This window comes from Coregonus clupeaformis, unplaced genomic scaffold, assembly GCF_020615455.1.
Source record: "Coregonus clupeaformis isolate EN_2021a unplaced genomic scaffold, ASM2061545v1 scaf0180, whole genome shotgun sequence".
NCBI lineage: Eukaryota > Metazoa > Chordata > Actinopteri > Salmoniformes > Salmonidae > Coregonus > Coregonus clupeaformis.
This window is the reverse complement of record NW_025533635.1, coordinates 539,188-565,677: the sequence shown is the minus strand read 5'-3', so window position 1 is coordinate 565,677 and position 26,490 is coordinate 539,188. Positions and strand designations below refer to the sequence as shown.

The 26,490-nt window shown below is 40.8% G+C and overlaps 1 protein-coding gene across 1 annotated transcript in view; it reads left to right on the top strand.

Moving 5' to 3' along the window:
* Nucleotides 1-23,894, top strand: part of LOC121559957 (diacylglycerol kinase zeta) — a 42,074-nt gene extending 18,180 nt beyond the window's left edge. Inside the window, exons 24-36 of the mRNA XM_045213966.1 lie at nt 2,332-2,411; nt 3,491-3,535; nt 5,595-5,664; nt 8,320-8,360; nt 9,091-9,287; nt 13,589-13,702; nt 15,301-15,357; nt 19,880-19,914; nt 21,071-21,120; nt 21,332-21,452; nt 21,894-21,930; nt 22,078-22,177; nt 23,733-23,894. Coding sequence (XP_045069901.1) covers nt 2,332-2,411; nt 3,491-3,535; nt 5,595-5,664; nt 8,320-8,360; nt 9,091-9,287; nt 13,589-13,702; nt 15,301-15,357; nt 19,880-19,914; nt 21,071-21,120; nt 21,332-21,452; nt 21,894-21,930; nt 22,078-22,177; nt 23,733-23,894 — 1,109 coding nt within the window. The remainder of the gene's footprint in view (nt 1-2,331; nt 2,412-3,490; nt 3,536-5,594; nt 5,665-8,319; nt 8,361-9,090; nt 9,288-13,588; nt 13,703-15,300; nt 15,358-19,879; nt 19,915-21,070; nt 21,121-21,331; nt 21,453-21,893; nt 21,931-22,077; nt 22,178-23,732) is intronic.
* The last annotated feature ends 2,596 nt before the right edge of the window (nt 23,895-26,490 follow it).

Here is a 26,490-nt window from a genome sequence, read left to right as displayed (position 1 = left end):
GAAAGGAAGTCCCTTTTGATTTATATGGTACTTAGTAGAAACCCCACAGAGATGGAACTCTTTCATTTTCTCTCTTCCTGGCTCCTCCTTGAGAGGGAGGAGGGGGCGGACATTGGCTCCAGGTTTTGCTATCTGTCCACCCTGATACCCTTCTCCAATCCCCGTCAGGCCACTCGATTGCTATGAGTTTATCATGCAGTGTGGGCCTCCCTGCATGTGACTTTGGCTAGATATCAAGTGTGTGACTGTGAGGCGATAATGAGGTAGCTGTCCATTACTGTCTCTAATGGATGCCCTGGGGCCCCAGAGGGGCTCTGTCAGTGGTTCTGTGTTCTACAGCCTCCTGCAGCACCTGTGTGCTAGGAAAACACGGTAATAACCTCCCATAACACAGCTAGAGCCACCCCCCCACTCTTAATTGTTATCACATTCGTATCCTCATGCACAAACCTACTGTTCCAGACAGTGTCCCAGACTATTAGTTAATGCTCTCCTCCCAAAAACAATGTTTGTTTGTTTTTGTCTCAAAAAACTGTGGGCAGCATTTGTTTGGGCTGGACTTGTGAAGGCTGTTGTCCTTGAAGTTGTATAGGATTGTCCTCTCCAAACAAAACTGCAACAATTACTGGGCCCAAGTTATGTAACTGAGATATGCAAGTGATGCTGTTTTTGTCTCCGATGAAACAAAACCCAGCTGCTATGGACCGACCTTGTTGTTGGATATCTCCAAAGAAGTATGAAAGAAAGTATGATGAATGTATTAGGTTCTTACTGAACTTTTGCAATTATATAGCCTCGTATTACCATCCTGATGACCGCTGTGGAATTCGTGTAGTGAAATAGAATGTAAGCTCGCAAGATTTCCGGATGTTCGTACGAGGCTAGCAATTATAATACTAGACATAAAATCTCCCTGTAGGTTTTGATACTCAGGCATAATTGGTGGAGGTCCAACAGTTTTCTAACAGTACCTACCATTCGGTTCACGGAATGCTGAAAGTAGTTTATTCTTTTTTTTTTTTCACCACTAGATGTCAGAACATGCAACTAAAAGAAAAGAAGATATGCTTTTAAACCTGAAGTAAATTTTAACTGATTTTATAAATAAACTCAATGTCCATATTAAACTGTCATACAGTGGTCCAATAACATACTTTGTACCTAATGCACCCTCATGCTTGCTGACATACAAGATAATTCCAAGGCTGTTTTTGATAGGCTACTCATAGATGTAAATGGAAGCGAACACATGAAAGTGAACAATCATTCTGTGATTTGCACATTGTTTAGCTTCATTCTAGATATCACACTCAGACTCCCTCTGGCTAACACTGAATCAAGTTAGGTCCCTGATGTTTCACATGGATCTTGAGGTACAAGTGATGTTAGCTGTCATAGCTGAGGTTAATACTCTATTCTCTCGTCTCTGATCCAAAAATATAGCATGCGGCTGCTACTAGTTAGGCAGTTGTCTCAGTTGCCTGACACCTATAAAGAGCTTAGACAACTCCGCTGTTGCAGAGTGAGGACAGCAAAAGAGAAAGAAAAAAAAAGAGAAAGAAGCTGAATTGAATTAGAGACAGACTGTTCCAAGGTTGCTAGGCAACAGCACATTCCTCAGTGGAGAAATCTGCCTGCTATTCTCTCTCTCCGCCTGTGAAACTTGCTGCTCCTCAGAGAGCCACTTTTTCAATTCACAAATCTCAGCCTGATAGTCCACGAGTCATTCACTTCTGTTCTATTCTGACCGCAAAAGAAGGCCCTGTGAATGGCCCGGACTTTCATGATCACATAATGTGGTTTTGATGCACTCACTGATACAGTGTATCTGCTCTCTCACCTGCTGCCCAGTTGTACTTTAGGCCTAATTGCCTGTCTTTTGTCTAGCACAAATCAATGGGCATGGGAACTAATGACAAACATGTCCCCAGACAGTTTTTCCTCTTGCAGACATCACATTTAGAGAATTCTTCCTCTGTTATTGTTTTGTATTGCTATTTTGTTTACACACTTCACCTACTTTGACAGCCGTTTCAAAGGGGTTTGAGTTCACTAAGTGCATTGGACTTTGCGTGGCACTCTATGAAATACAAGGCATCCAGGAAGCCCAAGTCTAAATATATCCTTGATCTATTGCCAACAAAATGAACTTCCCCCAAACCTTTCTGGTTTCGAGTTGATAAATGGACACAATCAGTTGGTCTGTGTCTTGTAGCTTGTGTCTATGAGCTACCTGTGGACCTAGCTGTAGAATGGTTTTTCATGCTTCGATCCCTGGGCGCTTGCAGCAGTGTTTAACAGCATGTTGTTGTCTCTCATCTTTCCCCACAGCTATCCCACTGGGCCTCATCGTTGTCCCGGGAGACAGTGACCTGGAAACATGCCGCTCCCACATCGAGAGGCTCCAAGAGGTGAGAAATGAAGGAAGAAGGGGGGGACAGCGAGAAGGGGACAGAGGAGAGAGTGTGGGTTGATGAGGGGATGGAACTCTGGGTAAAAGAAGGACAGAAGGGAAGGAGGACATGAGAGGCAGAGAGCATATGAAGACAGTGGCTGTGAGGTAACTAATACCAAGGGAGGACTCAGAAATGTCTGTGATGGAGGACAATACAGACAGAGAGTAGAAGAAGACAGAGAGGGGTAGGACTGAGCTAATACCATGGGAGGATTGGGAAATCATTGTGATGAATTTGTGAGAGTGCAAGAGATGAAGGAAGAGAGGAGGTTAGAAGAGGAGGGAGGAACTTGCTGATGTCAAGAGCAATTACTCGCAGGCTGGTATATGATGGCTCATCTCGACAGACAAGCCCAAACCTGTCTTTAGGATGGGAAAGGATTGCATGTGTGGTTGTTTGTGAATGGGGTAGACTGAGATTTTGCCAAAACATGACATCCTTGCCCCTCTAGCCCCATCGCTGTCCCTTTTGGTTCAAAACCCATTGAAATAAATAGTGCATGAAATTTGTTGCAGATTAGCGGCATCACCGCTTTGCAATCATTTTATTATTATATATCTCCTTATTTTTAACCACAATCCCTCAATGGCTGTCCCTCATTTGGGATTCTCATACAATATGTTGTTTTGTTGCTGTTTTCATCAGCTCATGTCATAAGAAAAGGCTTAAATGATATTTTGATTTTGTCTGCCACTAATGGAGGCATGATAACTAAAATACTGTTGCAGAATGGTAATTGCTTCTGTAATATGTGTAATCATCCACTTTCATTATATGTATATGTCCCAAAAACATGTATTATTGGTAAGTAGGACTCATAGCATACAACAAGATGGCATAAATTGAGGGGGGGAAATGTTTCTCCCACTACATTCAACCCATTTTCTGCAATCCAAAACCAGTCATTATAGTAACTTCAAGACGAGATGTTTATTTTCCTATCCGCATGTGGTGATTTACTTTGGGTAGGGGCATTAGACAGGAAGGAGAGTCTCCATTTGTGGGATTACAGTGTTTTTGGGGCTATTCCACAGGACTTCATCTCCATTCATCCCTCCTTCAAACGACTGGTGCTCCAGGTTGGTAAAACGAGACAGGACATGGAGTCTGTGGCATGGAAAGGAACAAGTCTGAAAAGGAAACATTCCCCTTATCAAAAACGACTTTTAGATCACAGATTACATTTACAATTTAGTCATTTAGCAGACGCTCTTATCCGGAGCGACTTTCACAAACGGAGCAAACACAGACGGAACAAACTAATAACCATAAAATATAATCTAATTCAAAAACAAGGATGAGGCCTTTTATAACCATGTTATTTTTATGAGAACACACTGTTTGAGTATGTGATGCTTAAAGTCTGAAGAAAACACTTGTCAAACCTGTCCCTCCCTGTGCATAACCGTAAAACACATACAGTACAAAGACAGCGCTGCAGCCACAATTCTCATAGTTTCATTAGGTGTTTACTTGGAATTGTGTGTTTGATCAACTCTTCCATTTCTTTTTTTTGTCTCCAAGAAAATAATCTAGAGCACAAATATACTTCTCACATCCAGTAGTTCCTTGTTGGCTTAAAAACAAATAAACTGTGCAGTCAGTCAAGGGTGTGTTGCATCAATATTCAAATATCGTGCCCTAGTGCTTTTACAAAGTGATTTCACCACAAGCTCTAAGTTGCATACCCAGAGAGCGAGAGGTGCGGGTAGATGCTGAGACTGTCTGTCTCCAGTGATAACCACACACTCCTCCCAGTTACCCTGGCCCTCCTTTATATCCCCATCCACAGCTTAGCCAAACCAGCTGCATAATGTGAGTGGCTGAATAATAGCGGCTGTACTCAGGAGACTCTTTTTCCTCTTGTCTTTCTGTAGTGGCCCTGTTCCCCTATGCAAACCAACCCAAATTTGTTCCTCTGGGAAGAGTTTTTCTCCTTGTTCCTCGGTGCCCCTAAGCATGGTTAAGATGTGTTTGTATGTGTACTTTAGTGTTGTGTGTTTGTGATTGTGAGTGTAATCAGGAATATGTTTGCCTGTGATTTTTGTATGCAGCAAGCATCCAATGTTTAAGAAACTGCTGCAGTTAAGGTTGCTTTGGCAATGTTATTACAGTTAGTAATACTTTTGCTGAATATAAGCGAGCACTACGACATAGACTAGTTAGTGGACTAGTTGATACTGTCTCGTTTGGTGGTTGCATGTTTTGGGTTTCCTGTTCGAGACCCAGAAAAGTCTGGTGTTGATTAGATTGGCTACCTTGTGTACATGATTTTCTTTGTTTGTGTGGGTGTGTGTTTTTCTTGTAGGTGGTATCCAGTATTTGTGCCCTAAGCTAAGCATGATCTTTCAGCGTAGTTCCTTAGTGCATGCATCATAACATTCTGTACACTGCTATCCTCCTGATCCCCTTGGAAGTTAGATGGACTGGTCAAGTTTACCTTTAGATGGGAAATCAGTAGTAGGTTTTCCTGACCACAGTTAAACTGATCAGGAAAAACTCTCAGCCCTAGTTTTAGCCTATAACTAGGGCCTGGAGTTTTCCTGGCCAAGGCATGTGGTCAGGAGAAACTCATGGCCCTAGAAATGACTTCTGTTGTTGTCGTCACATTCCAACAGGTCTGTTTCAGTCTGAACATTGAATAGACACAATTCCTTTTGTGACTTGCCTCAGCCTATTTTCCTCTAAACATCGACTTACCTTCAAGATCAAGTTCTGAAGAGGATTATGTCAATGTATCTCATTGCATAAGGTCACTGGACTATAGTACCTTTGGAAAAGCTTGGATTAAGTACAGTTCAGCCAATGCACAGAACAGTGACCAAAGAAGGGATTGTAAGGTCTTTGGACCAAGGATTCTGTGACTGAGGCTCACATAGGGGAAAACACCTGCCCTCCTAAACTCATGGAACTGTATATGAAAGAGTAGGGGAGGGGTTAATAGAAAAGTACTTTTCATTTCAAAAAGCCTATGTCTGAACACAAGACTCAGGGCCTTTAAATCTTGCCCTACATCCAGCAGAAAAGGTTTTTAGTATTTGAGTCCTCCGTGAGTCAAGGCCTTCGAGTCTCATTTATGTTTAGTGTATAGAGCAGGCTGTTGTGGAACTAATCTCATTGGTCCCATTTCTTTCTCAGGAGGATGATGGAGCTAAATCAAAGACCCTTTCCTCGCAGAAGCTTTCGCCAAAGTGGTGCTTCTTGGACTGTAAGTACCACTTCTTATAAGGAGCGCTGCTATTTATTCCTTACACTTTCTATAGTGTAGTATTCCTCTTGTGCCTCCTCTTTTAGTCCCCTGTCTATCTTCAACGCTGAAGAGAGAGCGCTTCACATAATCTGATCATTTGCAAGTGGGAGCTTCTGACTCTTACAGGTCACTGTTTTCTTGGTTCATTCACCATAGAATTTCATGTTTTGTCAAGGTAGACATAATATGATAGAACAGTGCCATTTTAGGACCTTACGATTAGCGCATCAGTGCCATTTTAGGACCTTACAATTAGCGCATCAGTGCCATTTTAGGACCTTACGATTAGTGCATCAGTGCATTTCTTCTGCAGGATAAGGATTCACATTTACATTACAAGCAAATATACACAGCATAAATTGAGTTCTAAATGTTCAAAACACAGGTTTTGAGGATAATTTAAACATTTGTTTTAGATTATTGTTTAGAAGAATTTAAGATGGGTAGAGCAACCTACAGAACATAATTTAACGCAGCTGTGCTGCGTTTCTGTGTGAAATAGGATCAATTAAATTCAATTAAACCGAGCTCACATTAACATTAATTTAGATCAACAGCTCTGGTGCAAAGATACAGAAATCAATTCGATAATAATGTCACTGATTTGCTTTGAATGTTTCTGCTCATTGTTGCATAGCAGAAAATGAATATTCTAGGCAGACTTCATGCTTGTCTGTGAGATCTTCTTAAGCATACAGTTTATAATATTTCTGTAAATAATCTGTAGTACTGTAAGAATGTCAGTGATTCTGCATGTCTCTTATGAATCTATGGCCCTTTACATATATCCAGTTTTATCAAGGCATTGTTTATTCCACTGACAGTATTATGAATTACATGTTATGTTATGTGCATTGCTAGGAATAGCTATACATTGCTATGCATAACACAGTTTACATATATTATGTACTCTTGCTGCTCATCAGTCACTCCACCAGCAGTGAAACTCACAATCTTCCATCTCCTCACACTAGACTGATATGATAGCTGATCTCTGAAGGGTATCATTGTTTGAATGCTAAATTAATTAACTTACTAACTAGTGATAGTTGGTAGAGAAAGGAGGGTGTTAGAATCTCCAGCCAAATTTTATGTAGCTTTTCAAAGCTTAATTAAATCCCATAGCTGCTCCATTGAAATCAGCACAGATTAGCTTCTATTCACTGGTAATAAAGCAGCCCAGATCTTAAAGGCTCAGTCCAAAAAAAGACTGTTGTAAAGGTCTCGTGTGGAGAAATTATACATTTTTCTCTCTCCACAAAACAGCATGGCTAATTCTTGATTAGAAGCATAGCAAGTGAATTCCAGCTGCGTTCTGATTTGACTGATTATTTAATTAGTACGGGAGAACCACATCATACTTTTTGATACATTATGATAAGGTGGAAGAAAAAACACCTTCCCAGATATGTAGGAGAAGCTGAGAAACATGCAGTACACAGACCTGCCCTTAAAGACCTTAAGAAACTAAAGGAATCTTCTGGGCAAACTTCATGCTTGTCTGTGAGATATTCTTAAGCATACAGTTTATTAAAAAATAAGAGTTGGATTATTCTGCTCAGTGAAGCTGGCAGAAATTCAATGTGCAGCATCTGTGGAAGACAGAGGGGTCTTTTTCTTGGCATCTTAGATGTAGAGGAAGTAGGGGAAGAAGCGTTGCACATCTACTTAATTCCAGCGCACACCTCCTTTGATTCTGCTCCCACTGGGCTAGGGAAGAGCTCATTCCCACTTCGTCAGACAGAATGGCAGCGTGAAGCTTAATTACTGGTACAGTCCAACAGAACAGGGCTGGGGAGTGGATGGAGGGGAGAGGGGGGAGACAGAGTTAGTTTAGTGGAATTTCTGCTGACTGGTTGGAAATGATCATCTGTAGAAAGTATTTGATCACTAGACCACAACCATGTAAAGTGTTTTTTTTTTTTCACTCACTACTTCCTCTAAGTTTCTACGCTGAGATGTAGTACTGTCCATACTCATAAATCTCAAAAGAGTGTGTTTGATTTTCCTTTGAAGAGCACATACAATTATATTTACATATGATCATATCCTGTCTCCTGTGAATCTGTTTGTAACTAGTTGGCTGGCAACAGTGTGAGATGTTCGGTACAGTCCCCCAATACCCTGCAAACTGAATGCATCTTTTGAAAAGTCAATGGGTTTCTCATAACTTCCTTGATTTGCAGTAGGTTTGTACAGCGGTCATTGTCTGATGACATGTTTAGTAAATCTTTCTAATTTCGTCTCATCTAGAATTACACCCACTACCACAACCCTTTGACTCTCCTTGTAATGTCCCCAAGTCACTGGGCCAGTTATGTGGCCCTTTGCTCCTACTTGCTCTGTTTATTATACAGGTTATCCATCTTTTCCTTCATTTAACAACATGTGGCAAAGGCATGGTGTGCTTCGGAGCTGGTTTAATCAGGTCAACGCTTTGATTAAGCTCCTGCACAGTTCCCAGCCCTCTCTGGCCTCATTAGAACACTGTGCGTGTGTGTGTGTGTGTGTGTGTGTGTGTGTGTGTGTGTTTTGTGAGGTTGTGTACAAGCCTATGTTCATATTATTTACTCTCTATAAATCTCATACTATTTATAAATGTTTTCCTTCTAGCCACAACTGCAGATCGATTTTACAGAATTGATCGTGCTCAGGTGAGTGTGTGCCATTTATATTTATTTATTTATATATATATATATATATATATATAATACATTCAGTGATGGAAAAGTACCCAATTGTCATACTTGAGTAAAAGTAAACATACCTTAATAGAAAATGACTCAAGTAAAAGTGAGTCACCCAGTAAAATAAGTATTTCGTTTTAAATATACTTAAGTATCAAAAGTAAATGTATAAATAGTTTGAAATTCCTTATTAAGCAAACCAGACGGCATACTTTTATAGTTTTTTATTTATTTACTGAAAGACAGTAGCACACTCCAACACTCACACATAATTTACAAAACAAAGCATTTGTGTTTAGTGAGTCCGCCAGATCAGAGGCAGTAGGGATGACCAGGGATTTTCTCTTGATAAGTGCATGAATTGGACCATTTTCCTGTCCTGCTAAGCATTCAAAATGTAATGAGTACTTTTAAGTGTCAGGAAAAATGTATGGAGTAAAAAGTACATTATTTTCTTTAGGAATGTAGTGGAGTAAAAGTAAAAGTTGACAAAATATAAATAGTAAAGTACAGATACCCAAAAAAACTATTTAAGTAGTACTTTAAAGTATTTTTTACTTATGTAGTTTACACCACTGAATACATTGATTATGCAGAGTAATGGAACACCTATAACAAAAGCAAAATAAACAAGTAACATGTTCAATGGCCGTTATGATCTGTACATAAGTGATTATGGTTTCTCTCTCCATAACGGGAACACCTAAACTATGTGACTGAGATATCCCAAGACGAGCTCTTCATCCTGGACCCGGAGCTGGTCGTCACGGAGACGGTGAGCACCTCACCAGGGATGCCTGATCTGGTTGATTCTTCTGGTGAATTCGCGGAGGCATCTCGCAAGTTTGCCTTCCCATCCTCCTCCTCTTCTCCTCCCCCCTCACCGGGTCCCAGGTAAGAGAAGCAGCTGCTGCTCACAGCTTCTAATGGGAATTTCTGTTGGAGATCAGTTTAGTGCACTAGATAAAGGATGGGGCAGCTCCATTGGAGCTTTATGGGGGTTATAACAGTGAATACATTCCAGGTCATTTTCTGTGAACCAGTCTGTTTGAAAGTGGTTTCCAGCGGTGCTGTTTTGACAGGCTGAAATAGTGTAGTAATAATCCGACTGGCATGCCCCAGGTCCAGGACACTAAAATAAAGGCTGAGTAAACCGTGGGTTGAATCTGTGTTTGGACATGCACGCTATAACACAATAAAACTGTACACTCCTCACGGGACCGTGCTGATTTTGCCCTGCTGAATTATTACTGAGGAATGCAGAGGCCATGCTCGCCCATTAACCCCCACCCATTTAAATCTATGAATCATTTAAGTTCTAACCACTGGGCTGTCTTCATAATCACCCTAGGAAGGAGAAGGGCCATACTCACCTGAATTCACAGAGTGACTTTAGAAACCCTCCACCTCATAGCACATAACTGTGTCAACAGGGGAGAAGATCCAGGTTGAAATACTGTTACTGTAATCAACTTAACAAAAAGAGAAGCCCAGCCATTGTCTGTTCATGGCTGAACAATACAAAGTGTTCCCTACATTGCTAACAGTTTGGAAAATGCATGCAGCTCCACTACTCCATACTGTATGTTAATTTTTTGAAGAGTCTTATCAAGCGCTTACAGTTGTGAATACATTTCCACGGATCTCCACAACCCTTTCAACTCATGCTCTATCAACTGACTACATCCCTGGAGCGCTAATATTTCCTGCTACATAATTTGAAAGTTTATACAGTAACAGTTAGCAGGCCATCTCCTTAGATCAGCTGTGCCTCAATAACTGCATGTTAATATTTTTTAGAAGTGTCTGTGTGCCATGATATTTCTCGAATAATTTTCCACAGTAGAATCTCCTCCACATTATTGTACCTTTTGTTACTAACGTATTGCTCACGTCAATTTACAGTAATTATTACTGTTCTACAGTAACTTCACCTTAGTGGAAGTCTCTCTTCTCTACACTTTAGCTCAGGACCCTGTCCCCCATCCATTTAGGGATTTAAGGAGAGTTTAATGAAGACGAGGTGTGGCAACAGGTTCATGGAGTTCAAACATGGCAGAGGCAGATCCTAACCCGACCCACACATTCCCCCTCCAAAGTAAACATGGTGGGACTATCTCTGAGGGCGTGTGGGGAGTGTAGCCTCTCCCTCTCTTCTCGCTCTGTGGTCTATTGGCATGTCTATCTTTTGATGCTTTCAAAGTAGAGGCCACATTATTTTTGCCATGTTCTCTCATGCTGCTGGCCAGGGCTTGAAATAGAATTCCTAATAAAAGGCCATTTTGGATCCCTGTAGTCTAGAAAGACAGGCTGAGGGGGGGATAGCAGCACTGTGTTGGAGGCAATTTGTCATAGATGAATGCCACCTTAGACTCTTGGCAATGTATCAAATCATCAAAGGAAATTTAAGACGATGCGCATCCTAACTGTTACATTATTTGCATACTAGCATAAACATAATTTTTTTCAGAACCAATTCATTGGCTTAACTGATCTTGTACCATTTATTAACTATTCCTGCTACTGGCTCTGAAGATCCCCGGCTTCTTTGTCCTCCTTTCCCTAATCACAGATCAGTTTAAATGTATATAAAAAGAAAAGTGCAACATTATTTGGGCATGTTATTGAAGTAAAACACCCCTGAATTGTTCCTGTTCTCTCTCCTTCCTCCCGTCTGCCCTTCCTTCTGCCCTCTTTTCCTCCATCCACTCCTCTACCCTGTCCTCTTACCGTCAGTCCCACCAGCCCACACTCAGACAGCGAGGCCATGGACGTCAGACACAAGACATCCCACTTCTTCTCCTCTCACTCCAGCTTCCCTTTCCTGTCAGGGAAGAGGTATCGATCTGACCTTCCTTCCTGTTCACCCCTCCTTTTCTCTCACTCTCCTGCAAAGTTCTTAACTTATCTTGTCCTCCCAAGATTGTCTTACTCTGCCCATGGACGTGTCTCCCCCTATAGCCATATAAGATTCCTTTGAGTTTTACTTGGATGTAGCAGGGGGTTTTGTGTTCTTGACTGAAGCCTCTAGTGATAAGCACAAGTCCAAGATCTTTGTGGGTGGAACACATTCAAGCTCATGGAAAATAAGGTTTACACCAGCAGAGTGCATTTTAACAGCAAAGTGTGTACTGTGTTGCTTTATTTTCCTCAAAATATAACATTTGGATCATTTGAAAATAGATGCTTCTGCACCCATGTGTGTGTTGCCAGGGCAATTGGTTTTATTTAAAATGCAAAGTTGATTGTGTGGGTTGGAATAGGTGGAGGAGGATGAATGTGGGAGGTGATGAGCAAAAACCCAGCATTCCCCCCGGAATGGGAATGAATACAGTACAATCTGCCTCACTGCTTATGTTTCACTCCCACCTTCCTTAGAATCAAGATTCTATTTCACTTATGAAATGGAGAAAATCAGACATGCCCACAATAGAACATCACAACTGAGATTGGGGGTGAGAGGTGCTCACTCCCAATCTGATGATCCATTTTACATTTGACGCTATAGTCTTGTCAAAGCAGGATTTGTCTCCATAAAGATGTTTGTTTGTTGTTGTTTTTTGGGCCATAGCTGTCTAACTCTTTTCAATAATGTTTTTATCTCTATGAGCAGGCAGCCAGAGAGTGGGTTGGGCTCGGAACGAGACATGGGGAAGTGGCCGGCTGAGCATGGGGTTAGCCTAGGTTAGGTTTAGGGTTTGGGGGATCGATGAGTTTTATGTCTGGGTCGGATCTATAGTAAGAGCAATTAGATCACTAAACACACATTCATGAGTCATGACGCTCTCAAATAATATTGTTGCTTCCTCTGTCACAATGAATAGCTGGGATTTTGTATGCTTTGTTTTAGTGCTTCCATAGTCCTGGAAATACACACTAGTCCTGCTGTGGATCTTTATTAGTTAAAAATGTCAGCTTTAGATCTTTGGGAAACAGTCTTCCTAATTTAGATGTCAGGCTTTGATCATCTTTGTTTCTCATATTATCAATATTTCATAAATCACCAATCCGATTGAACAGACAATGTGTATGCAGCTATGCACATCTCAATTAGAAGTGCAGACTGTTCACTCCTGAGAAACTCTACATTTTCTAGGCTCTGCACTTCCCTGGTTCAAGTCCTGCCCTTCAACTTTTCCCCCTGCAAAAGCATCACTATTTTAGTGAGTTGCTGACTTTCCCCAATTGATCTGAACAGCATCCCTACATCTATATTCCAAAATATTTTACCCATCAACAATTTTTAACAGCTTTTGCACAGTCTTTTACCATTACAGACACATTTCCTGTATGCTGAGTGTATGCTCTTTGTTTCCCTTGCCTCTGGTCCTGGTTGGAAATCAGAGAGACTAATGTGATGAATGTGGGAGAGATGGAGCAGGTTGGTGGTAGACTGACAGACCCAGCACCACAACATGTTTCGGATCATTACACTCCACAACAAGACCCCAAGTGATTAAATAATGATCCGCACAGCACTTCTGCTCTTTTGTTGCAGCTCTTCAGTTAGAATGGAATATAAAAAGATATTCAATCAAACTAGAATGTTATAATTAGCTATTATTGGTTGTATTAACAATTGAACACCATTTTATCATTTTAACACCCTCTTTTGACCTAATTGGGGAAAATAAGCTTAAAAGCAAGTACTGTAGGTGCTGGATGACAGGAACATTTCTATTGCATATTAGTGTCTTCATTAACTGCAACGTTTTACCATTAACATTTCTCTTGCTTCTATATCCAACCTTATTCGTTCTTTAGACCCCATCATTCTATAATTCTGTCTCATATACACAAGTTCTCTCTTTTGCTTATGCACTCTGCTCCCAATGGTGGAAATGTTCTGGTTTCCATCTTCCAAATGGGTTCATCTGTACAGTGTGTACCTTTTTGTATTTGCACTAGATCCCCCAGCAATATAAACATACTTTATTGTTATATATCAGTGGCCACCTCTGATGTACACTTGCTTTATTTTATAACAAGAAAAGGCTTAAATGTTTACCGCGCTTCAGGACCCAGTGGGAATAGATACAGTACTCTCACTACTCTGTCTTTCCATAATGTATACAATGTGTCACCCCTTCTAGGCCATCTCGAACCTCATCATTTCTTATACATACTGTATCTCTCTCTTTCTCTCTCTCTCCCTCTTTTCTGTCTATCTCTCTCTCTCTATTTCTCTCTCACAGGATCATGGACCTCCAGAAGACCACTCAAAGGAAGCGAATATCCAGTGACAGTTCGGTGGTGGAGGCACTGGCACACAGCGACTCCCTCAGGTCCAGTAAGCCAGCCCTCACCAGGTGAGAAGAGAGACTAAAACACAGGGGTGGTGCCCCGACAGAGGCAGCCGCCAATCTCCCAAATCACATATTACAGCTTTGATTTTGTTCTTGTAACACACTGCTTTCCTTGACACTACTTCACGTAGAGATGCAAACAATGCAGCTAGCCATTACACCATTGTAAGAGGGATTTAAACACAGTGTTTAGGCCCGGCGGTGCCAGACAGTTTTAAGCCATGGCCATATCCCTGGCAGGGTGTGATATGCTCAGGAGTAAAATGAGGCTGGGGAAGATTTAGCCAACCCTCATTATCGGACAGAACCAGTGTAGCCTCCCGTAGCCACTGTCACGCTCGCCTGGACTGAATAGGAAGGGGTCGGACATTAGAAAAGGGTCTTGCCTGTGACACTGTTAGAGTATGGTTCCATGTAGGCGTACAAATCTACTTAGGCCAGGAATTGTTCCATGAAATAGTCTGCAGTGTCACTAGGTCAATAAAGCACCGTACCATTCCAGTTTTTGCAAGGAAATGCATTCTTCACAGTGGAGTTGTACGTATTTGTCATGGTCCATAATTTCAGAAAAGTGTTATGGTTCACCTCCTTGAGTCTCATGAAACTGAAATGACAAGCAGTGAAATGCTGTTTTTTTTCATGAGCAAACACATCAAAACAACATATTTTTGTTTTTGCTTTCATAATGTAATTCATTCTTATTAAGTGTTTATGAACTGAGAATGGTTTGTAGGACTTGTTTTTAGTGCTGATTGTGCTTTGTTTATATTACCTCCCTATATTGGAGCCAGAGAGGAGGAGGGAAAATGACAGTGTATAACAGCATCTGCCACAGACTCGCCCTTCCAAATTGAATCTGCCATGAAATATAATGACGTTAGGCTGCTCTTTGATATTGTGGCCACACCAATGACGGGGACCGTGAGGGTCCATGGTCACTCACCACAACATACAATACAGTCACTTGAGCCCATTTTGCCATGGCACAATGAAGGTAAAATTGAAAAAATAAAACAAAAACAATAACACACAGAGCTCTGTGCCACAAAATAGAACTCTGGTGCAGTTTTTTGTTGTTGAAAAAACACACTCTTTTTTGAGTGTGTAGCCGGTACCTTTGATGGCAGAGTGGACGTAAAAGATACTGTTGCCCCTCTGGTCAGCGGCCATACTTCTTGCCCATAAATCCAGAGAAGCCAGCAGAACACTGTTAGGACTACCCAGAGGGTTGGCTAGCAGTGCCCCATTGCCGTACCTATAGCTCTGTAATGGTCTTTGTGCCTGGGCCGGAGTGGCCTGTGAAAATTGAATACAGTTAGAAGGGGTGAAGCACTACCATTCCTTTTGAGTGTAAGTGCACTTACTGTAAGTTTTGCTTACTGCAAGTCGTAATATTGTATATCTTTTTTTTGTTGCAGCTGATGAACTTAAAACTCTATCATACCATCTCAATGCCAATAACACATTCTCAAAATGAGGCTTTCCAGTTGTTTCTGTTTTCATTGTTTATCTTGCATGTTTACACATTTATGATTTATAATTTCTGTGCTCATCGTTTTTGTTGTTGTTGGTCCATCCATTTTTTTGCTGTTGTCTTAAAGGGCTGGATGTATCCATCGGTCTAACACTACTGCAGCTGATTTCAACCCAAACTTGAGGTGAGATCAAAGCCCCCTTTCACCTCTTTCACTTTCTTTCTTTTCACCAAGTCACTTTCTCAATTGTGCCCTTTGCTCTCTCTGTCACACAATAATGCATTTACATTGCAAAGTTTCTGCTTACTAGTTCCTTGGTCTGGAGTCTACACAATATCACAGACCTCAACGCAATGTGCCAGACATGTCATGTGGTACAGTAGCATCCAGTGAAGAGAGAGAATCAGATCTTTGAAACTGAATTTCTAAGGGATATTTTGATGTTGTGTCATGGTGACATTGTCCTTACAATAGTATCATCTTCACGTCCCAGCTTGGCAGGATGCTAGTGAGAATGTGGGGATGACATTCAGCTGCTGATGGAACCATATGGCACAAACAGGCCTATGTGCTGCCTCTCACGGTCACTGTGCCCCATCCCCTCCTTTACATACAATAGCTCCATTTGGACAGCTGAGAGAGAGAGAGAGACTGCCTTAGAGTACTCACAGACAGGCACAACCTCACATTTGATTTTACCATGAATTATGTGTCATTTTATGTGTAATTTTCCCACTCTTGTTTGTCAGCGACGCTAATTCACTGTTGATTGAGTCTCATCTGGAGGCAGATTTGCATGATGGATCCTTTCCATGTCCACTGAGATGACTAATGAGAAGTTACATCTTCTGAACGCTGTCATGTGTGCAGCACTGCAAAGCCACTCCAAGCAGCAGCCGTATGAAATTACCCAGAATTTAAGTTTTGCTTGTCACTTCAGTGATCTGCCAAACAGACTGATTAATGTATTTTGTAGCTTTTCCTTGCCAGATTTTTCCCTGTGTTATGCTTCCCTGTCGTGCAATTATAATTATTTCCAATGTCGTAATTCATTTGAGATTTACAGCTTTTTTTTTTCTTGATGTCTGGGTAAAATGCTTAGGATGCTAGCAAGGGCTTTGTTTTTATATTGAATGGGTAATTAGTCCGTAATCAGCTAGTCTTAAAAGAGAGGATATTTGAGCCTTGATACAAAGCAAACACTGTCAGCTTTTCCTCTGATGTTTTGTTCAACAAATCCACTTAAATGACCATGTAGCATTCACTGAGGTGGCTTTATAAGATGTGTCACATTTATATTCTTTATTCACTGTATTTTGTAATGATAGTGCGCAACTGAGTGTAATGCGTGTTCCTCCTAGAAAAGGAGATTGTTATTTGTAGAGTGTGTTTTGGCTGCACGGACAGTAGAAGGTAATGAGGTAACAGAAGATGTAATCGTGTTGATTTGGACAGCAGCTCCCATGTAGATGGGTTCATACTCTAAAATGTAAGCTTCTCAGGGCATCACAATCAATACATGTATACAGTATGATGGAAACCTAGTATTTACCATTCAATAAATACTGTAGGGAGCTCTGATATACCAGAGCACACAGTCCAGCATGCATCAAACATCCTGAATCTTTGCTAAATGAACGATGGTAAGAAAAGACGGCACACCATACCATTGTTTACTCAATGTTTGCGTTTCGAAAGATCTATGTGCTGAACCAAACCGTCAGCTCCTCTAATTGCCTATTAAGCCTTATTCTGAGACAGACCGTCTTTTCTCACTTACACAGGAATGTACAGACTGTTTGCATTAACGATCTCCGAGGTGACAAATTGTTACCAGCTTTGGCTTCTAAGCATCCAGCAGGCTTGCTTTTCACTTCCTAATAAGAAAATAATTATCCCCATTTAAAGCCACAATTTGGAGTCTGTTTTTCTGCCCAGCTGCAGCTCTGCCACTTGACTTGGAACAGAATATAATTAATTGAAATGACCATTCAACAGCAGTAAATCTTGCGGCTTGTGTCTTTTAAGGTCAATCCTGTTGCTTTGGCTTTAGCTCAATTGATTAACATTGTATTAAGTCATGCAGGCAACCTTGATTCTATGAAGCAGATCAGTTGATGTCTATCAACTGCTGAGGAGGAGGAGGAGGAGGAATATGAATACGAGATCACATAATGAGTAACCTTGCCTGAGAAATGAAGACTCATGTTTATTCCCAGGGCTAATGCCTAGGCATTAGTTTTACTGTAGAAGGACACATAAAAGCTTCTGAATTCCTCCCTGTGATTGGAGAATAACTGTCAGGTTGGTGGAGATTTATGTGTCTGGACTGTAGAGGCTGGGCTCGTCTGTAATTATGAGGTGAGCCAGATATTCCAGTAAACTGTGTGTAATCTGCCCTGGATCTCGCTTGATGTTGCCCAACACATCTTAGCTGCATATTTTGTTCCCACTCTCAAAGGAAATTGCTGCCAGGATCCCAGGGCTTGAACATATGCTTTGCCAGCTATTGATTGTGATAACTTTTTCTTAAAACTTTAGTCTGCTTCACTTGTTTCCAGATCCACATATTATTTTTTTCAAACCTCCCAGTGTTCTGTTTGTCACAGGCACTGTAAAGGAACTGATAATGCAGTTTGATGTAATGTAAGACTGGAATACTCATTACATTTGTATGAAGTGTGGGTGAAACTGGATGGCTTTAGTAAATCAAAGCACACTTTCCTCTTAAGATATATCTTTCATGCATGTTTCTGTTTCAGCAACTGTATCACACACAATGCATGGCCTACATATAAAGACCACATGGCTGGCACTCTCTCTTTCATCAAATGTGGAACAGTAGCTATTCCCTTCATGATGAGCTTATGATCCCCTGAGCTTATGAACACTGGACCTATAGCTACCACTTTTGCTTGCTGGCGTCTGCCTCCTCCACAGTCAAACAGCCGAATGACTAGTGATGGGGGAGAATTCCCAGCCCTACCAATGACGCGTGCTGGTAACAGCTGACAGGAAGCCAGCTGCCTTTTGTCAAGAGTTTTAAATATGGAACTCTGACAAGATGCTCAACGTCTTTTGATCAAAGATTTACCTAGGGAGTGAGACTGTAGTGAGGAGTGGATGGAGACAGACTGGGTAATTGTGGGAGACTCCTGGGCTGATGAGAGAGACTGTGGGCTCTGTGTGGTTAATTACCTCTAACAGAGGAAAGCAGGCCCATTAGTAACCCACAGACATATAGGACTCCCAGACCTTGGGGAAAGACTTGTTACAGGGATTATTTTCTCCTCAGATTTACCATGATCACAATGTTTTGCTTTGCACAGCAAGCATCTGCTCTGTTGCGTCTAATTGTATTATTTTTCAAGTCCGGGTGATTGTACTGATCAAGGTTTCCAACAGATTAGACCAGGGCTCTCTAACTCTGTTCATGGAGAGCTACTGTCCTGTAGGTTTTAGCTCCAACCATAATCTAACGCACCTTATTCTAATAATTAGCTGGTTGATCAGCTGAATCAGGTTAGTTACAACTGGGGTTGGGGCGAAAACCTACACGAGGGTAGCTCTCCAGGAACAGGATTAGAGAGCCCTGGATTGACCCTTTCTCAAGTTTTCAGACAGTTTCTAAAAGAGTATACTCTGTCTGATGAAGATTTTCTTTCTAATTCACTACCATTTTCCCAAACCAAACTAGTTCAATTACAGCAGTATTCTACTTGTTTTGTGAGATTCTAGTAACATTGTAATAATGCTTTATTTATTCACCCAAATCTCATAATCTTTTAATATGGCTTTATTAAATGCTTGCTTAGCCATCCTGGTAGATGACCACTCAGAGCAAGTGGTACAACATCTTCATGACCATTATAGTATCTATTCAGGCAGGGTTTTTTATTCTCAATGAATACAATGATCTCTGACCCGCTAATGTGCTTTATATATTCATACCTTTCATACCCATGATTGTTTACCCCTTCTGCTCTGTGCTAATAACAAAGATGAAGAACCAGTCTTTAGCCCAGCCTGAGAGAGGTGGGATTGACCAGGAAGTAAGTAGGATAATCTGTCTGGTCAGTACAAGGTCTGCTCCTCAGACAGTCAGTCTCAGCTTCACTGTTCCTGCCTGTGTGCGTTTGATGTTACAGTCTTGTGTCAGTTCTCAGTGGATTAGTGTGTGGTGGATTTGGCTTCCGGCAAACAGACAGCCCAGCCAGGCTCAGACAGTAACATAACCTGGAGTGACAGCAGGGAGGCCCAAGAGCTGCCTCTCTGTCCACTCACACTGCCCTACTGCCACAGCTCTGTGTGTGTGTGTTTGGCTGAAACAGAATGGAAGAGAGGGAGAGAGGGGGAGCTCTTTTGGCTGCAAGCACACGTATTATAATCTTTTACCTTGGGCTAGTTGGCAGGCAAGGGACGCCTGGAAAAACAGAGCACATCAAGGGACTGTCTAATTAACCACACCACCTCTCCTCTGAACCAACACCAAATCCATGCAACCGAAGCAAGTCTTTTTTTGGGACATTTTAATTTAGTTTTTGGGATTTGGTTTGTTTTTGTTTTTTCCTATCATGGATGTTTGCTATGAAAACCCAATTGGTGCAGAGAGAGGTGGGCTTTAGGTGCATTTGTTTTGTAGACACAGATGTGAACTGTTTGTTTTATGATCCTTGAATCGTGTCCTGTTCTCTATCTCCCCCAGGGTGGAGAAGAATACACTGTGCAATACAGACAAAGGTAAAACAAACGCACTTTGAATTGTTACACTAGGTGATTATAAATTGACGCAGTTCACTTGGCAGCAAGTGGATGGGGGTAAATCGGTGCCCACAACTGTTTTGCTCTAGTGCTTGATGTTTTGAAAAATCATCAATCAGCTAATTCCTGTCAGAATGAAGTTTCACTATGAATAATGTCAAACGATAACAGACTTCTTAAAAAAACGTCTTAGCCTTTGTGGCCCTGCTTAAACAAGCCCCTGCAAGTTCACCTGACATCATGCAAAGGGTTTTACCCGAAAAAAATATATTGGCACTTAAGGTATGCATTTCACGGCATTTGAACTACTGTGCTGCGGGGAAGGGTTATTAAAATTCACATGAAAAACATTAGCATTCAAGTCCATCCCTCACAAAGATTCTGGCATGAGCCCAGTCGGAATATATTCTCAAGAGCTGACTTGGCATCTCTCTAGTTGTTTTCTAAAGAAAAAAAACTATATTTCCAGTAGCAGCCCCTTTCTAATTCTGGTTGTTCCGCTCTGACAGCAGGATTCTAGAGCATATCTTCAGACGCAGACGTTGTGGTAGCAACTGTTTGACTTGCAGTGCTGGCTAACTGAGATTTGTGAGAATGCTGTGGGGAATTTCGAGTTGACTGTTTTCCTTCCTCGATGGAAAACATGCAGATGGGTGGATTAGGGTAAATAATCTACAAAGGGTATTTTGGTGCTTTGAACAAGGATTTGCCATATTGAGACTGAACCCAAGAACTCAACAGGCGTTAATGTGATTATCTGTGTTAATTTAAAACGTTTCATGATCCAGTGTTTAAACACTTGGTTTCTACTGAAGGCAGCAACCTGCATCTTGCTCTCGTTACTGTCCATGTTAGCTGAGTAAATAGATTGTTTTTGCTCATCAATTCAGTTTGAGGTTCCTTTCCCAAGACTCTTACATAAGATATATAGTACATTCAAACACTAAAACCAAACAAACAAGTGCCCCATAAAGAGCTATTAATGAACACTGGCCCCACTCAGATCTTTCCCCAAAGGACACTGTCATGTCATACATTTATTATGGTCTGCTATTGTTATGACTACTGAATCTACAGCCTCCTCTCATATTTCTGCCTTCTTACTCTACTTACACATATTTCTCATTACTTACAGTATCACCAGAAGTGTTGATTGAATGTGTGAAGAGCAAGGACCATCTGAAGGTGAGTGGGAGCCACAGTGGCCAATGGATATGCACACTGCATATAGGTCTACATACTGTAGAGTGAATGTAGGCTCACTAATTGATACATTCAACAAGGGAATGATGATGACTTTACCTCAGGGTAAGCATTTCTCAGGTCGGCAATTTTAATAAAAATGCAGTCTATTCCCCCACGCCTCCAGTCATAACCATGTGCCCTCTTCTCCCAGCTGAAGGAGCTGCACAAACTGGGAGCTGACCTGTCAGTGCAGGACCACTCAGGATGCACCCTGCTCCACTATGCTGTGGACACTGGTAGCAAGGAGACTGTCAAATACATCCTGGACAATGGTAGTGACAAGGCGATACATATTTATGTGTTCCATATAAGTCTGTAGGACATCCCCCCCCCCCTCACAATACTGAACCATCCTGTTGGATCCTCTCAAATATCAACTATGTATCAGAAGTTAACCCAGCACAGTAGGCTCTATGTTTTATAATAGTAGAATTATGTCCCAGGTGTGGAGCGCCATATATTTGAGGGTCATGTACATTGTTTAAGACAAGCCACAACGCAGGTACATCTCACTCTGTGTACGCTTGTTGTCGTTTATGGAGTCTTTCTTGCTCAACAACGAATGATACATTCCAATATTTGAAAGGGATATGTTTTCTGTCAGAAAGTCCTCCTACACCAGCTTTATAAAAGTAGTACCTTGGAGCATTGTAATTGGTTTAGGGACATGCTTTGACATTTCTATTTTTTCCCTTCCCCCTCCCCAAAAACAGCACCCACAGACATCCTGGATGTAACAGAAAAAGAAAAGTAAGTTCAAGACATGGATTTTGAAATGCTCATGTTACACATATTCGGTGTGATGTATCTAGTTCAAGTTTTAAATAGAAAGTTACTCATTGGAGCTACTCTCTCTCTCTCTCTCTCTCTCTCTCTCTCTGTCTTTCTCTGTCTCAGTGGGGAGACAGTGTTGCACAAAGCAGCGTCACTGTGTCAGAGGACTATCTGTCACTACCTGGTAGAGGCAGGGGCATCCCTTATGAAGACAGACTTACAGGTGAGAGCAACGCTCCCTCTTCACTCATCGCTTTACTCTTTATTTGGCCAAAAGAAACCAAGTTGATGCATAGGCTACCCTTGAGAAGTGTTTTATACAGTGGATAGGGCGGCAGGTAGCCTAGCGGTTAAGAGCGTTGGGTCCGAAAGGTTGCTGGTTCGAATCCCCAACCCAATCAGGTGAAACATTTGCCGTTGTGCCCTTGAACAAGGCACTTAACCCTAATTGCTATTGTAAGTCGCTCTGGATAAGAGCGTCTGCTAAATGACTAAAATGTAAAATGGATAAGTGGTGGGTATAGTATGGCCTAATCATCATCCAGAAGGAAAATTAGCTTGTCTTTCTTATGACAAGCTAATTATACATCGGGTGGGGGAGCACTACAGCGGTGCCCTACACGTCCCCTCTGAACCAAACTAGCCAGATGCCTGCAGAGTCAATTAAAGTACTTACCTCCAAGTGGCTCCACCATAAAATGTCTTATGTGCTTACCCTCTCCTGCAGAGATAGCCAATTGGATTCATTTGTTTAAGCTTCCACTGACACAGTGGGTAGAAGGCAGTTGGAACATAAGGTTAAAAATTTTTACTACAGTACTTCACAAGATCCTCCTTCTGAAGACCCCACAGCTGGTTTTTATCTTAGCTTTCTGTCCTGGAAAGCTCAGACTTTACCACATTTAAGATGTCTTGATTTTCATGTCAAGGCTTGAAGAATTTTCCTATACAAAATCTCACTGCCACATCGTGTGTCTGCAATGTAGTCTCTCTCATAAGCTACTGACCTAATGCTTGAGGTGTCACTAGGGAGGAGTGTAGTCCTCGCCAGTCAGTTGTTCTATCATGCTTTCATACCTGCAGTACTCTGGTACTGTAGCTTTCCTTTACTCTAAATGAAACATTCCATGACACTCAGCAACCTCCCTCTACCCCCCCCTCTCCCTCTGCCTCAGTGAGCTAGCAGTCTGATTCATACCCTGTGGCCTTGGGGTGCAGTTCAGCCTGGCTTTCTTTCCTCTCAGCCATCTCTTCATCCTCCCACCCTTTCTGCCTGTCTGTCTTTCTCACTCACAATACATTCACTCTTGGCCTTGAGGCATCAGCATATCTTAGCAATGACTTTTCCTGTCTTTTTGTCTCACCCTCTCGCCATGTTCTCTTCTCTTTTCTTTATCTCTTTTGAGTTTTTTTGGTCTCTGCACTTTAAAAAACAAACAATTAGAAATAATTGGGTTTTGTGAAGCTATTTCTTAAATGGGACAGTAGCTCTTGGATGAGTCTAAAAACATTATAGATTTGCTTTTGCACACAGACAAACAAACATTTGGTGCATATTCACTGTTGATAACTGGAAATATTAAATCTAAACCATGATGAAATCTGAATGCAAATTATTCCTACATCTCAAAAATACTTGCAGACTGTTCTTTGCAGACTGATCTTTGACTCTGCAGCTTAATGTTTAGACATCAGGAGAAATAGATGCTGCCTTAATTGAAGTTAGGTTCTTCATTGCGGTCTTTTATGTTGAGCAAGTTGCCTCTCTTGTGCTGCAGGGTGACACACCAAAGCATCGTGCAGAGAAGGCCAAGGATGCAGAGCTGGCAGCCTACTTGGAGAACCGGCAGCACTACCAGATGATCCAGAGAGGACCAGGAGACAGCCGTGTGACTGCCCTCTGCTCCCCTGACCTCCAGCACCACTTCCCTGTCACCTAACCCCGTGCCAAACCTACTTTAGCTAAAAGAGGAAACTCACCAGAGAAGATGGTTAAAAAGGTAGCCGGTGTTGTATCCTCCTGCTAGGGAGTTGGTTGGAGTGCTACCAGTTGAGAGACTCTTAAGGTCCACCATGTGAGATGCTTGTGACCAGTGGACTTGATTATTGCACTGCCAAAAAAAAAAGCTATGTTTTGTGTCGGGCGCTTGGAAGAGATGGCTCTTCTGTTTCATTTTTTTCCCCAGGTTGTGTTGCGCTTGCAATCCACCTAGACTGAATGTTGAATGATTACATAGAGAATTTTGCTACAAGGTTTTAGGACAGGAACTTGGGTAATTGAATGTCAATGTAATTGTATTATGTCAATAAAAGCAGCATGAGAGTTTCAACAGTATGGATCACAATGACTCAGTGGATTTCAAAAGGGTATTAACACTCTGATATGTAGGCCAGCTGTCTTTAATGCTACCAAAAATGACATTATTTTGATTACGGTTTTATTTGTTTATAGTACTGTTAATGTTTTTTTGTTTTTTTTGACTGATTTGGCCACCCATAATGCAGTGTGATGGTATCAAACTATCCACGAAAGTGGGGAATTTTACACATTTTCACCAAACAATTTGAATTGAGTAAATCAATATTGTTCTACTTTATGACCACTTGGCTAATTTTTCTTTTATTTCTTAGTGTTAATAAGGATATTTGGTACTGTACACTTATCGTAGTAGCTCTGTGTTAAAGCAGTTTATGCACTGCAGCTCCAATTGCCTTGATTTTCTTATTTTGTTGGCTGATTAGTTTGTACTTAATGTACTTAAGTCATGGCGTATTTTTATAGCATTTTTAAGCAGATTGATGTTTATATAATTTGTACATACTATAAATTTACATTTTTGTGTTTGGTCATTATTTACTATAAAAATGTGCATTTGATATGTATTTGTTTCAGAACTACAGAGCGTTTCTTCTCTCATATTGTCACAGAAGTCAAAGGCGTATTTATTCACATCAACATTTTTTACCGATCCTTAACATGCACATAAAGTGGTTAAATTATGTTCAGCAAACTCAAAAATGTTGTGACGGTTTGGGTTGTAAATTTACAGAGTTGTTGTTGTTGTTTTTTACATAAAAATAATAATAATTTGTCTTCATACAAACCAACAATTTGTGGTTGCTATTTATTTTCCATAGTTATAATCTCTGTTAAAATATGACTGGCCATTTAAACCAGAAATATAATTAAACTTAAGTTAAAAAGACATGTGATTCATTTAAACGGTGTTCATGTTATATTGTGTTGAGAGTGAGGGGAAGGAATTGGTCTCATTCCAAAAGCTATCCTACAGTATAACTAGCTAACTAGTTTAATGTAGCACCACAGTAACTGTGGATCTACTGTATTTTGTTAGACTGATATTAGTTGTTTCTCTGGATTTCTTATAATTATTTAATCGCTAAACATACTTGTAAAACGTACTTGTAAACACATTAACAAGGTACACTATTTCATATACACATTGTTGCTGAATTCTGTTTGTTGTCAAAAGTTTATAGTTTTTACCGTTAAACAACCCATAATGCCAACTAAGATGCATTTCATTGTAAATCATTGCTGCTCTCTATTATGGCCAGATATATGAAGAAATGTAGCACTGAATCAGTTTCTGTGATAGGAAATATGTTGTCAATGAAAGGCCTCTAGTGTTTCTAATGCCAGACTGAAAATATCAACATTTCTCTTAAATGTTCATATATGTTTTATTTGATTATGAAAAGTAAATTAATTGTGTAGTTCTACATCAGTTATTATGCTTCATACATAATCATATGTTCTCACATAATTTTGAGGGGGTATTCATTTTTTTAATTTAATTTTTAACAATAGAAAACATCCACATACAAACGACAACGTACAGGCACACACAAACATCCACAACATCCCCCCTGCTCACACCCCCATCTCCAGCGCCCACATCACTCTCCGCCACAGCCTCAAACTGCACCATTTTGTTTCATTGTCACACTGATTGTCAGCATTTTCATTTGACTCTTCTTCAATAATGAAGACAGTAGGCCCCCTTTTAGTTGACTTCACTATAATTGAAATATGTTAGCCTTGTGGCTGAGAAGATTGAATATCATCATTTGAGGCATTCATGATTATACTGCATACTGAAAGAGGTGCATATTTGATCAGATTATGTAACATATATCCTGCTGTTCAGAGACTGACATGGAGATGTAGGAAATGCCTTTGAATTTATATAATTTGGATGTACAGTACCAATCAAAGGTTTGGACACACCTACTCATTCAAGAGTTTTTCTTTATTTTTACTATTTTCTACATTGTAGAATAGTAGTAAAGACATAAACACTATGAAATAACACATATGGAATCATGTAGTAACCAAAAAAGTGTTACAAATCAAAATATATTTTAGATTCTTCAAAGTAGCCACCCTTTGCCTTGATGACAGCTTTGCACACTCTTGGCATTCTCTCAACCAGCTTCATGAGGTAGTCACATGGAATGCATTTCAATTAACAGTTGTGCCTTGTTAAAAGTTCATTTGTAGAATTTATTTCC